The following is a 13604-nucleotide window of genomic DNA, read 5'->3' as shown; positions in this document are numbered from 1 at the left end:
TAGGAGCACATAGATATTAAGTATTTGAAGAGTACAGGCTGGAGAGAAACATAAATGCAAAATGTAGAAGATTTTCAAATTCTGGCTTTTGCTAAGCCTCAAAACTCTTATCTGTCAAAAGAAATATCTGGTGCTCTGGAGCACAATTTGGGAACATGATTAAAAAGTGCAAGTACCTAGATACTAAACTACTAGGCAATGTACTAGAAAGTTATGTGGACCCCAATGTTTTCATGGCTGCAAGTTTCTATTGAAGCAAAGAAGCAGAAAACAAGATTCTTCTCATAAACTGCAAAGCATCAATGTGACAGGACATTTCCACACCAACAAAAATAGTAAATATGAATCACTGGGAGTAGCCTGTAAAGACAGGTATGAATTGATAAAGAATTAAATGATGAAGAATTAGAGAAACAATATACACAGTTACTATAATGATATAAATGGGGAGAAAGGAAGGAAGGAAGGAAGGAAGGAAGGAAGGAAGGAAGGAAGGAAGGAAGGAAGGAAGGAAGGAAGGAAGGAAGGAAGGAAGGAAGGAAGGAAGGAAGGAAGGAAGGAAGGAAGGAAGGAAGGAAGGAAGGAAGGAAGGAAGGAAGGAAGGAAGGAAGGAAGGAAGGAAGGAAGGAAGGAAGGAAGAAAGGGAAGGAAGGAAGAAAGGGAAGGAAGGAAGGGAGGGAAGGAAAGAAAGAAGGAAGGAAAGGAGGGAAGGAGAGAAGGAGGAAGGGAGGGAGGGAGAGAGGGAAGGAGGAAGGAAGGAAGGAAGGAAGGAAGGAAGGAAGGAAGGAAGGAAGGAAGGAAGGAAGGAAGGAAGGAAGGAAGGAAGGAAGGAAGGAAGGAAGGAAGGAAGGAAGGAAGGAAGGAAGGAAGGAAGGAAGGAAAGAAGGAAGGAAGGAAGGAAGGGAAGGAAGGAAGGGAAGGAAGGAAGGGAAGGAAAGAAAGAAGGAAGGAAAGGAGGGAAGAAGAGAAGGAGGGAGGGAGGGAGGGAGGGAAGGAGGAAGGATATGCACACATATGAACACACACAAAACACACACATACACACACTGAATCTATCTTGAGTTTATCTAATACATTTAGAGATAATAAAAGACAAAAGTTTGGCAAATATTAAGACTTGCTACTAAGAATAGGATCCAGTCAATTCTGGCATCAAGAGATCATCTCCTGGCGTCATTCAAAATACAGTCTTCAGTTATTTTTAGACCCAGAATCTAGATGTAGCCCATATGCCACATGAAATATATCAGACCCCAAAATGGAAAATTAAAAAAAATCAAATAGATGCTCACATCAAGTAAGATTTCTGAACTAGCTCAGAACTTAAAATGGAAAAAAAAACCCTGAAACTCAATGTTAGAGAAATAATAAATTTAAAAAACCCATCTTTCTCTTCTGAATAATATACACTGGTTTCATTCGAGGAGCAGAGATTCTGCTAGACCAAAGGGGAAACACCTATTTCTGGCCAGCAGCCCTTCCTAAAAGAGATCACCAAATCTGTATAATCAAACGAACTCAGAATCACAGGACCATAGATTTAGAATGAGAAGGACTCTCAGAGATCATAGAATCCAATTTTTACAGATTCAGAGAGTTAGGTGACCTGCCTGAGGTTCTTCTCAATCCAAATCCCATTTTATTTCTATGGAGAAAACAAGTATGAGTCTGAAAAAATACATGTAAAAAGTACTACATCTTCATTGTCTAGACCTTCAGAGACCACTCTTTTAAAAATAAAGTATTAACAAACTACTTTAAAAATCTCATAATTACAAGTTTTTTGTTTTGTTTTGTTTGTTTTAAGTAGGAGGCATCAAGGTCTTAATAAATGGGCCTCTGGGTTTTTACAAGAACATCAACTAGAAGGCATCTAAACATATTACTCTTTGCTCCATTTGCAAAAATATTTCCAACTAATCAAGGTCTCATGATGAAAGGTATAGCTAGATGGTGTGCCAGGGTAGACTACCAGATCTGAGTTAGGAAGGTCTGAGTTCAAATGCAGCCATAGACACTTACTAAGTGGTGTGACACTGGGCAAGTCATTTCCTCATTTGTAAAAAGGGGTGGAAAAGAAAATAGATCGCTCCAGTATCTCTGCCAAGAAAACCCTAAATGGATTTGACAACAATAGCATGATAAAACCTACCTTCAGAAAAAAGAAGATGGATCTGAGTGCAGACTGAGAGTATATGTACATATGTATATGTGTCTGTATTTAAAGATATGAATAATGTGAGAATTTATTTTGTTTGACTAAATATGTTTGCAAGAAGAGAGGAGAATACATATACATATAGGATATATAGAGACAAAAGATAAATATTTTTCAATATAGCATATATCGAATTGATATATATTTATTTATATATTGGATATATAATCTAAATATATATTTCATATGCCTGTGTGTGTGTGTATATATATATATATATATATATATATATATATATATATATATATATATATACACACATACATTCACAGGTATATATTTTCCAAAAGAGGAAAAATTATTTGAGTTCCAACTATCACAAAGAAAAGCAGGCTTCTGAAAATGGAAAAACCCACCCTTAGACTTAAGAGGATTTGATTTCTAATATCTCAATTTTTCATTAAAAAAAAAAAAACAAACTCATCCTCCACTTTCAGGTCTCAACATGAAGTCTGTCATCTCTCAAACAGCCATCTCTTCATTCTTCTCTATCAAAAAATAAGTAGATAAAATAAAAAACTAACAGTTATAAGGAGCTGTAAATTGTCCAAAACCTAGCTGGATGAAAACCAATTTCTCGCCGGGGAAACATATCAAGGACAACATATGTACACACTGGACTGCCTTTCTAGAATGTTGTTTTTGGTGGCAATGCTATAAAGGCAGGCCAGGCTAATCAACAGCCAGGATTCCCTTGGTGCTGCCCACTATCTCTACTGACCACCCTGAAAAATCAACAGCACTTGGCAAAAACATCGTTTTGTGAAACCTCTAAGAGGACATGGGAATGCAGCTGCCATAATCTCTAACTTCTCTCTCTTTTCTCCATGTTCTTGAGTATTTTTTTTGTCCTTTCTTATCCAGTTGGCTTGACTTCACTGGTTAACAAAAAAGGCTTCTTTTTTTCCCTCTGTCCTTTGGACAAAATGGGGCCACCAAGATGGCCCCACTTTCATACAAGCTGCTTCCAAATACAACCTACCTACCTATATTACAAAAATAGCCAGCAGTTCTTTTGTTGAGTTGGAAATTCAAAAGAAAGAATAATCTATGCTTTCAAAAAAGATGTCTAAAGAGATGAGTTCTTTTCCCCAAAGGGAATCCCTATTCAGAAAACTAAATATCATGGGGGACATGGGTCTTGGTTAGAACATGGCCCAACTTTTCTCTATGATTAGTTATGACATGTGTGTATCTGTGTATGTGTGCATGTATGTGTGTGTGAGTGTATGTATGTATGTGTGTGATTCCACAAAAAGTAGGTCTAGCAGGAGAATATTAAAATTTCATTAGGGATTCCCATTATCTCCAGTTTAGCTCATTTTCTGGATACTTATTAATCTGTATTGGCAGATGTATCATCCAGCTTGTAGCTATCTAATATATAACAGCATCAAGAAGCCCTTTCCCATCATCTAAAATCTCATTCTTTAGGATACTTCATTTAGGAAAAAACCCATTCCCTTTTGCTGACCTGGACCTTTTCAAATTGTCTTTATCTCATTAAGAGTTATCAATAAAAGATGGCTTACTCATATTTAGGGATTTACATGTTGTTATTTTAGACTTTTTTTTTTCCCACCTGAGGTAATTGGGTTTAAGTGACTTGCCCAAGGCCACTCAGATAGGAAGTGTTAAGTGTCTGAGACCAGGTTTGAACTCAGGTCCTCCTAACTTTAGGGCTGGTGCTCTATCCACTGCACCACCTAGCTGATCCTATCTTAGACTCTTTTAATAAATAAACTCTTTTTAATTCTCTTTTTTTCCCCCTGAGTTTTGACTTGTTAATCAGAGTGAAGGTCTCAACAAAGACAAGAGGACATGGTGAGCCCTGAATTGCTCACCACACTCCTGCTGAGTTACAGGCCCAATGCGAACTCCAAAAAAAAACAATGTGATGTATTGACCCAAGGTTGAGTAACTTTGTATGACTTTGGACAAGTCATTTTGTTTCTCTGAGATTCAGTTTTTACAGATCAATAAAATGAAAATTAAGCTTTCCATGCTTATCTCATGGGATTGTTATGAAAGAAGCATGATTGTAAATCATAAAGCATATAGAAAGATGACTCGTAATAAGGAATGAAGTCTTTAACTTTTTTGTGTATCCTGGATCCCCTGGGCAATCTGATGAAGGCCCCAGTTTTCTTCTCAGAGTTATTTTTTAACATACATAAAACAAAATGCAGAGGAGGCCAGTTATATGGGAATATGATGACTTTTTAAATTTTTTTAAGAAAACAAATTAATGGGATACTATGGAGACCAATTTGGAATTATGTCCAAAGAGCTATCAAACTGTGCATACCCTCTGATTCAGCAATATCTCTATTGGGTCTGTTATCCCAAAGAGATCTTTGCTCCCAAAGGAGCAAAAGGGATCCACATGTGCAAAAAATGTTTGTGGCAGACTTTTTTGTAATGGCAAGAATCTAGAAATTGAGTGGATGCTCTTCATTTGGAGAATGGCTGAATAAGTTATGGTATGTGAATGCTATGGAATATTATTGCTCTGTAAAAAATGATCAGCAAGATGGTTTCAAAGAAGTCTGGAGAGACTCAAACGAACAGATGCTGAGTGAAGTGAGTAGAACTAAGAGCACATTGTACAAAGCAACAAGAAGATTATGTGATGATCAGCTCTGATGGACTTTGCTTTTTCCAACAATGAGGTGATACAGGCCAGTTCCTATAGACTTGTGATGGAGAGAGCCTTTTGCATCCAGAAAGAGGCTATGAGAAGTGTATGTGGATCACAACATGGTGTTTGCATTTTGTGGTTGTTTGCTTTCTTTTTGTTTTCTTTTTTCTTTTTTTCCCTTTTGGACCTGATTTTTCTTGTGTAGTATGATAAATGTGGAATAGAAAAATTGTACATATTTAACACATATTGGATTACTTGCTGTCTAAGGGAGAGAGTGGGGAAAAGGGAAAGAGAAAAAAAATTGGAATACAAGATTTTGCAATGTTGAAAACTATCTTTGAACATACTTTGAAAATAAAAAGTCATTATTTTAAAAAAAGAAAGAAAAAAGAAAAAAAAGTTAAGATTAAGATCATCCTGGGTCAAGAGACTTGGGTCTGAGATTAAATTCTACCATTATTATCTAAATAATCCTGAGATGAGCAAATTTACCTCTACCTGGACCTCATTTTCCCCATTTCTCAAATTAAGGTATTGGACTACATGATCTTAAGGTTTATTGTGGTTTTTAAATTCCTGGAGTTATTCCCTACTTCTATCTTTATAGCAAAATGATAGAAATGGCTTCCAGACTCCACATTATACAACTGTGATCACTACCAGACTAATAAAAAATGTTCATTTTCTAGATTAAAAACAAAAAAACAAACAAACAAAAAACACATACAGGACAGAGAACCAGAAAAACAATAACGTCAGTAATATAAACAAAAATACTCAAATGAAGCAAAATAGCATCATTGTGATACTCAAGTCTGATCCTGAGAAGAATTAAGGAAACATAATTCCTTTTTCTGGAGAGATGGAAGTCTATGGGGATAGAATATTGTATATACTATGTCAGTCATAGTTCTCATGTGAACTATTTTTTGCTTAACTAATTTTTCTTGTGTAGCACTCAGCTTGAATATGCAATGTGGAGAAATCATTTTGAGAAGAACCCACATTTCCTCTAATCTCTTATTGGCTACAGAAAAAGAGGTTCCAATGAAATCAGGAGGTCCCCTGGGCTTCAATCTACCAAACATTCAAAAACAACTCCAATCACTAGGGAACAGAGGAAGAAACAATTTCCTCCCCAAAAAGCCCATGTCCCTGTAGAAGGTACTCCAGTCTAATAAAAATCTCAGTAAATTTATCATGTGAACTCATGAACTCATTAAACCAACCAGGAATTTCCCTAAATCACTTTTCTATATTTTATTACAAGGAAAGTCTCAATGAAGATAGCTTGATAAAGGTGAAGGAATATGGAAGAGAAGATATTTGTAAATGACTGTGATGGGAGAAAAGGCATCAATAAAATATGTATATGACATACATCTATACATATATGTATATGCAGAAAATAAATTGTGTCTTTATAAAGCAATTCAATTATCTGTTTTTTCCTCTTGGGAGAAAGTATTAATGTGGGAAGACTATAGGAAAGAACACATTTCAGGATCTGACATTGTGCCATTGAAGGTTTTCAAACTTGTCTGAAAAGTAGCATGAGCCTTTCCCCCCAAACAGGGCCAACAACTAACCAGTCTACTCCAGAGCTTTAGTAGAGCAGAATTAAGGCAAGTTTCAAACTGATAGCTTTTGTAAACAAAAGATATTGATCTTAAAAAATACTTGGGATTTGACATGAGTCTACAGGATGAGGAACACCTGGGGGTTACACATGGGAAACTTAAGGAGCTTTTTTCCTTCAGAAATGTGATCAGTGACAAGCCATTACTAGCCAAGAGTCTTGAAAGCACATGCCGAAAGGTACCTCATAGCCCAGGTTTCCAACCTCAATCTCCACATGCTCCTAGTCATCAAAATACCACCTGTCTTCTCCATGAAAATAGGTCTTCCCCTTGTCTTGTCAAATTCTCAGAGAACGAAATTCTAAAACTTTTCTCTAGCTTCATTGCCAACCAGACTGTCAGCATTTCCTAATTCCCACTTCTCTCAAACCAGATGATACTACATCCACGATTCCTTCTTTATCAACACTAGCAATCTCTAGCTCTCCAAGATTAAGTGCCAAGATAGAGTATTCCCAACCCTTCGGCAGAAGTGGTCTGTAGCCTACCTGAAGATGTTTCTTGGAAGGCTTCCTCCCGGGATTTTTCCAGTTTCTCTCTCACCCAGGGAAATTCCTGCAAGGAATCGAGGAAGGTATCAAAGGCTTTGGGGCCACGTGTAGGGAGGATGTCCAACAGCATCATGGTCTTCCTGAGGCCTGTGGGTTGGGCTCTGATTTCTTGAACATGGTTTTCTGTCAAAATCCCTTCCTGGTAGAGATACTGAAGTACAAGTCCATCCACAAGGACTTCTGCACCCAGTTCTAGCCGAAGGGAGCGAAGAACCTGCTTATCTCTGGCCTCCATCTTGTCTGAGAAGGAAAGACAGAAAAAGCATTACAAACTCTTAACAGCCAGAAGATCTCATTCCGTACAATCAGGTACATGAAATTAAACACACAGAAGTAATATGGAGGATGTGACTTCTCTCATACAAGAATTCTAATTCATTCTAACTATTTCCTTGTCCATTAAAAGTACATCTAAGGAAATAAAATATATAATTATAGCTAACATTTATATTATGATTTAGGGTTTGTAAAATGCTTTATAATTATTATCTAATTTGGTCCTCACAGTGACCCTCGGAGATGGATGCTAATATTGTTCCCATTTTACAGATGAGGAAACTGAGGCAGGCAGCGGTGAAGTCACATAGCTTGGAAGTATCCAAGGTAGGATTTAAGTTCATCTTCCTGCCTTCAAGCCCAAAAAGGAGCCATTTAGATACTTCAGTACAAAGAATAAAACTGAAGGGACACTGCTTTCAAAAATTATACATTCTACAAGTTTGGATATAATATAAATCAAAAAGCACTTATTAGCTGCCTACTATGTGACAGTCAAGGAAATAGTCTCTAGTCTCAATAACCATGCATTTTGCTAGTTGGGAATGAGATATTTGAAAGAAAAATATATGCAAGATAATTAAATAAAAATTTTATATAAATCAATAGGGTAGGGAGACAAAACAAAAAAGATGAAGATTAAGAAAAGCTTGCTGTAGGAGAGCCATTGACCTGAGGCTCAGAAGAAGTGATGGAAGCATTCCCATAAAGAAGATAAGTGCTATTTTGGATTGGTATATGAAGAGAACTTGGTTAGGTAGATTGTCCAGTGGAGAGAATACCAGATCTGGAGTCAGGAAGACCTGAGTTCAAATGTGGCCTTAGACATTAAGCTGTGTGACTCTGGGCAGGTCACTTAATCCTGTTTGCCTCAACTTCCTCCTTTGTAAAATAAACTGAATAAAGAAATGGGAAACCATTCCAGTATCTCTGCCAAGAAAACCCCAAATGGGGTTTCTAAAATGGGGAGGTTTTCTAAAACAGAAATTGCTCAGAGATCATAAAGAAAAAAGGAAGTCAAGAATGCCAAGATGGAAGAGGAGAAAGGATGAGAAGAGGCACTGTGGCAAAGTGAACACAGTGCTGGATTCAAAACCCACCTTCTTGCCTGCATAACAATGAGTGAGACCCTTGCCCTCAGTTTATTCATCTGTAAAAATGGGAAAAACCCAGATGTACTATTTTTAAGATCCAGTGAGATATGGTCTATAAAGTGCTTTGCAAACCTTAAAGCATCCCAGAAATAGTATTTCATACTCCTCCTCCCCAATATGGCTCCAGTTTACTTTGCTATTCTTGTTCCAAATTACTCCCCCTTCACCCTTTCAGACTCTGGTTGTTATTTCTTAATGGAAGGCCAGTGCCAGACACAGGTCACTGAGATATATGTATACACAAAGAATCTGTGACTTTGTAGCCCAGGGAATCCCAATATGGAAAAGCCCTCCATTAATGTAGATTGAAGCCTTTTTAGGAGTTGGTAAGGAAGTCCCCAAGGTTCAGAAAGATCACATGACTTGCCCATGGTTACAGAGCTAAAAAGGAATTTGAACTCGGGCCTTCCAACTCTAAACTCAGAAAGCTATCTACTAAAGCACATTACTTCCTTCAATGTCTATTACTGAGCTCTTAATGAATGAATAAAATGAATTAATGAATTCTGACAAATTGAACAATACATGGTGCTGGATCTCATATTTAAATACTTCCAGAATCTTGTGATTTCATTTGTGCAGTGTCAATTCTCCCCTCCCTCTACCTAAATCAGTGGCAGTATTCCCTCCAATGACTCATAAATGGTCTTTGACAGAGGTGGCTCCATCTGTCCTTTTGGACTCTTCTCAAGTGATTTCTCCACATTGTATGTTCAGGCTAAGTGCCACCCAAGAAAAACAAGTTAAGGAAAACTACTTCAAATGAGAACTATGACTGACAATATAAGCAGTATTCTATCTCCGCAGACCTCCACCTCTCTAAAGAAAGGAATTATGTTTCTTTAGCTTTTTTCAAGATAAAGCTTGATTATCACAATGATGCCGTTTAGCTTCATTTGAGTATTAAAAAAAAAAAAATTATTGAAGCCATTGTCTTCCTGGTTCTATGGCCCACATTTTTTTTTAAATCCAACAAATGAACATTTTTATTATAATCTGGTAATGAACACAGTTGTATAATGTAGAATCTAGAAGCCATTTCTATCATCTTCCTGAGTTCAAATTTGACCTCACATACTACTAGTTGTATACCCCCAGGAATGTCATTTAATCTAATTTGCCTCAGTTTTCTCATTTGTAAAATGAACTGGAGAAGGAAATAATAATCTTTCCAAGAAAATCCCAAATGGGTCAGGAGAGTCAGTAATCTGAACAACAATAATGATATTTAGGGAGGAGGAATCAATGATTAAGGCTCCATATAGACCACAGGTCTCTCAAAGTGTGACCTGAAAACACTTGGGGATCCCTGAGACCCTTTTATGGGGACCAAGCACTCAAATTTATTTTCATATTAACACTAAGACATTATTTGCTTATTAAAAATCTCCATTTTTCAACTCCAAATCAGGCTGAGGTCAGATTGTCTCCAATATTTCAAGCAAAGCAATAGATGGCAATAGAAGCTACCTGCAGACATAAGAAATCATCTATTTCTTATTAGAATTTGCAAAAATATGTAAAACAATGCTACTATTCATACAAAATTATTTCACACCAAACATTATAGTTATTCTTCAAAAAACAGATTATTTATGTTGAGATATAATGATCTGGGCTTATTTTAATGACAAATTTCAAATTTTATCAGTCTATATCAATAGATTTTATCAAAATAAATAGAACTGGGAGGAGGGGGTCCTGAGACCAAAAAGCTGGAGAACCTTAGATGGAGAAGGCACTTCTTAAGCTGTCTTGAAGGAAGCCAAGGTTAAAAGGGGAAGGCAGCCAGTGCCAAAGAAAGGAAACAAAAATGTGGCGGAGAAGGTGAAATTTCAGGAGCAGTTTAACTGATAGGAATCAAAGACTAAGAAACAGAGGGCACATTACAAGAAGGGAATCCAAGGCCGAGATGTCAGTTACATCCCAACCTGCTTTGAGAATGTTTGAGAAGGTCAAGGATATTTAGAGGTGGGGAAGGACTCTTGGAGACTCATTTTTACAGAAGAGGAAACAAGAGCAGACAGAGGAAGTGAGCTGTGCAAAGTCACACAGGAATGAAGTAACAAGCAGAATTCTTAAGAGAGACCAGACCACTAGGGCTTGAGGAAGGAGAACTCTCGGGTTCCATTTCTTTCTTTCTTTATTTTTACCATTACTTAGAGACTTGGTCATGGACAACATGAACCACCACATCCTTTAAGGTAGGGTGGGAGAGTGCAAAGATTCCTTAGACGTAGATCTGCATTTAAATCCTACCCCTGTTTCTTGCTAGCTGTGCAGTATGGGGCCTCAGTGTTCTCATCTGTGAAATGAGTAGATCAGATTCACATCCTCAAGCACTAAATCTATCTGCCTATGCATGCCCTTAACTAAAGAGAGTACCAAAAACATCTGAATACTCAGAGGATGAGGGAAGTGTGGATAGAAAGGAATATTCCTGTTACTTATCCCGCCTTAAAGTTGTTTTTTTTTTTCCCCTTACATTCACCAGCTGGAAAGACGATGTCTCCAGAAGCAACATCATAGGACAGATTTGGAACTAGAAAGGGGATAATGGATTAATTGGTCTGACCTCACGACCTTGAGGAAGTTGAAGGCTGCAAAGGAAATAGATATTTATTAAACACCTAGTACATGCCTAGGGCTTTACAAATATTCTCCCATTTGATCCTCACTCCCACCCTGGGAGGTAGGTACTATTATAGTTGTTATTATTGTTACTCCCATTTTACAGCTGAGGAAACTGAGGCAGGAGGCAGTGAAGGGACTCATCCAGGGTCACACAGCTAGTGTCTAAGACTGGATTTGAACTCAGATCTTCCTGATTTTTTAGGTGACTTTCTAATTTACCAATCGGCTGCCTCTGGGCAGTATAGATAAAGAGATGTAAAAAAGAGACCTTACAAGTTACGAAATTCCGACTTTACTGATGGGGAAACTGAGGGAACTGGCATGTTCAAAATGACCCACAAGTAACTACCAAAACGGAGTTTGAACTCCAACCCAGAACTTTCCACAGTACCACACTGACACACAGTAGGTCAGAGACAAATCGAGGTCTAAGAAACCAGAGGGGTCATGTGACCCTAGATAAGGTCACAGAGCAGGTGAGGAGGGTGCAGGGAGAGGTCTGGGGGACCAGAAGGGTCACGTGACCACCCTGAGGTCACACAGAAAGTGGAGGGAGGGGCAGGGCTCAGGCTGGGGACCAGAGAGGTCAAGTGACCATCCTGAGGTCGCACAGCACATCCGAAGCCATACCAGATGCCGTCCACCAGCCGCTAAAATGACACCAAAGGAAAGGACCCCAACATGGAGGGCGCGCCCCGCTGTGAAGGTCCTTGACGTCACAAGCAGACTGCTATAAAAGATGGGAACATAGTTTCTTATTTCCTGTTACTTACAGCCACCACGCCCTCAGAAAGCGACCCTTTGAGTCCCGGCTCTGGGGCAACTTGTCATGCATCCGCCATCTTTGTTAGAGGCAAGAATCCTAAACAGGAAGTGCTGGCGGCCATCTTTGTTAGGGTCAGCACAGGAAGTTAGGTTCGACGCCATCTTAACTACTGGCAACTTTTTGCGTCGCCGAGGAATGCGTCGCCATGTTTGCTATGGGCGAAGACTGTCCAAGTTAACTGGCACCCGAAATGAAGAAAAGAACGAGAGAGTTAGCCACTGCTCCACTGCCTTTGCTGTAAAGTGGGAGTTATTAACCTTCTCTGTGTCACCGCCTTTGGCAGCGTTCCGAATACAGAATAGTGCTTTTTAATGCATAACATAAAAGACAAAGGATAATAAAGGAAACTAATCATATTGAAATATAATCATCTATCCAAATTTAGATATTGTTATATCACTACACATATACATAGATATCCATATTATCACTATAATATTATTTGTTATATATATTATAATTATATAATATTATAAATAATTTAAATAATATTATTATATATTATAATATCAGAGATATACTATAACTATATTCCTATTGTTATATCATATTATTTATCTATATCAGCATGAAGGCTGAACAGAATGGACTTAATGAGATATGACTAATGCTTTCTCCCCTTATTTCCCCATTGCCTTTATTCCTTTAGTTAGAGGTTCTTAATCTGGTGTCTGTGAACTTGTTTAATACATACGCATATAAAAAGATGGATATAGATATAGAGAGCATGATATAATATAATAAAATATCATATAATATAATATGATATAAACATGATGTAATATGGATATTATATATATAAAACATGATGCAAAAATATGGATACATGATACAATGTAGATAACATGATACAATAATATGGAGATATTAAATGCATAATGTGATACAATAATATGGAGATATTAAATGCATAATGTGATACAATAATATGGAGATATTAAATGCATAATGTGATACAATAATATGGAGATATTAAATGCATAATGTGATACAATAATATGGAGATATTAAATGCATAATGTGATACAATAATATGGAGATATTAAATGCATAATGTGATACAATAATATGGAGATATTAAATGCATAATGTGATACAATAATATGGAGGCATTAAATATATAACATGATACAATAATATAAATATAGCTACACTATTTAACTATATAGATACATAAACCATGCATATTTATGTTATGTGATGATATAATATGGATATGGATAGTATATATTACATCATATACTATAAATATATAGTATGTACGATATGATATAATGGGTATATAAATATGGTATATATATTTGTAAATATATATGTGTATATTAAACAAGTTCACAGACACCAGATCAAGAACTTCTAAAAAAAAAAAAAAAAAAAGGAACAAAGGCAATGGAGAAAAATAAGGGGAGAAAGACATGTAGGAATCAATACATTATATCTCATTAATTTCATTTTATTCAGCCTTCATTCCATTCAATCCAAGGGAGGGAATTTGGAAGGTGGAAAGTGTGCTAGCTTTGGGATCAGAATTTCCTAGTTCTGCTAATCAGTAGCTTTGTGACCACAGGCAAGCCACTTACCCTTTTTGAACCTGTTACATGTAAAATGAGGAAGTTGCTAAAGTTATAAAGTCACTAAGCTCCCTTCTAGCTCTTGGAGAT

General features: G+C 37.0%; 1 protein-coding gene across 4 annotated transcripts in view; it reads right to left on the bottom strand.

Annotated features, from left to right (window-relative positions):
• CRADD (CARD and death domain containing adaptor protein) overlaps positions 1-11989 on the bottom strand; it is a 243312-nt gene extending 231323 nt beyond the window's left edge. For 2 of the 4 annotated variants that reach the window (XM_074271213.1, XM_074271210.1), the window contains exons 1-2: positions 11891-11989; positions 6991-7293 (exon numbers count right to left, since the gene is read on the bottom strand). In XM_074271213.1, the coding sequence (XP_074127314.1) occupies positions 6991-7288 (298 nt within the window). In that variant the 5' untranslated portion in view covers positions 7289-7293; positions 11891-11989. The other 2 variants (XM_074271212.1, XM_074271211.1) reach the window with 2 other exon arrangements.
• Positions 11990-13604: the final 1615 nt, after the last annotated feature.

Source organism: Sminthopsis crassicaudata, chromosome 5 (assembly GCF_048593235.1).
Source record: "Sminthopsis crassicaudata isolate SCR6 chromosome 5, ASM4859323v1, whole genome shotgun sequence".
Classification (NCBI taxonomy): domain Eukaryota; kingdom Metazoa; phylum Chordata; class Mammalia; order Dasyuromorphia; family Dasyuridae; genus Sminthopsis; species Sminthopsis crassicaudata.
This window is presented reverse-complemented; position numbering and strand designations above follow the sequence as displayed.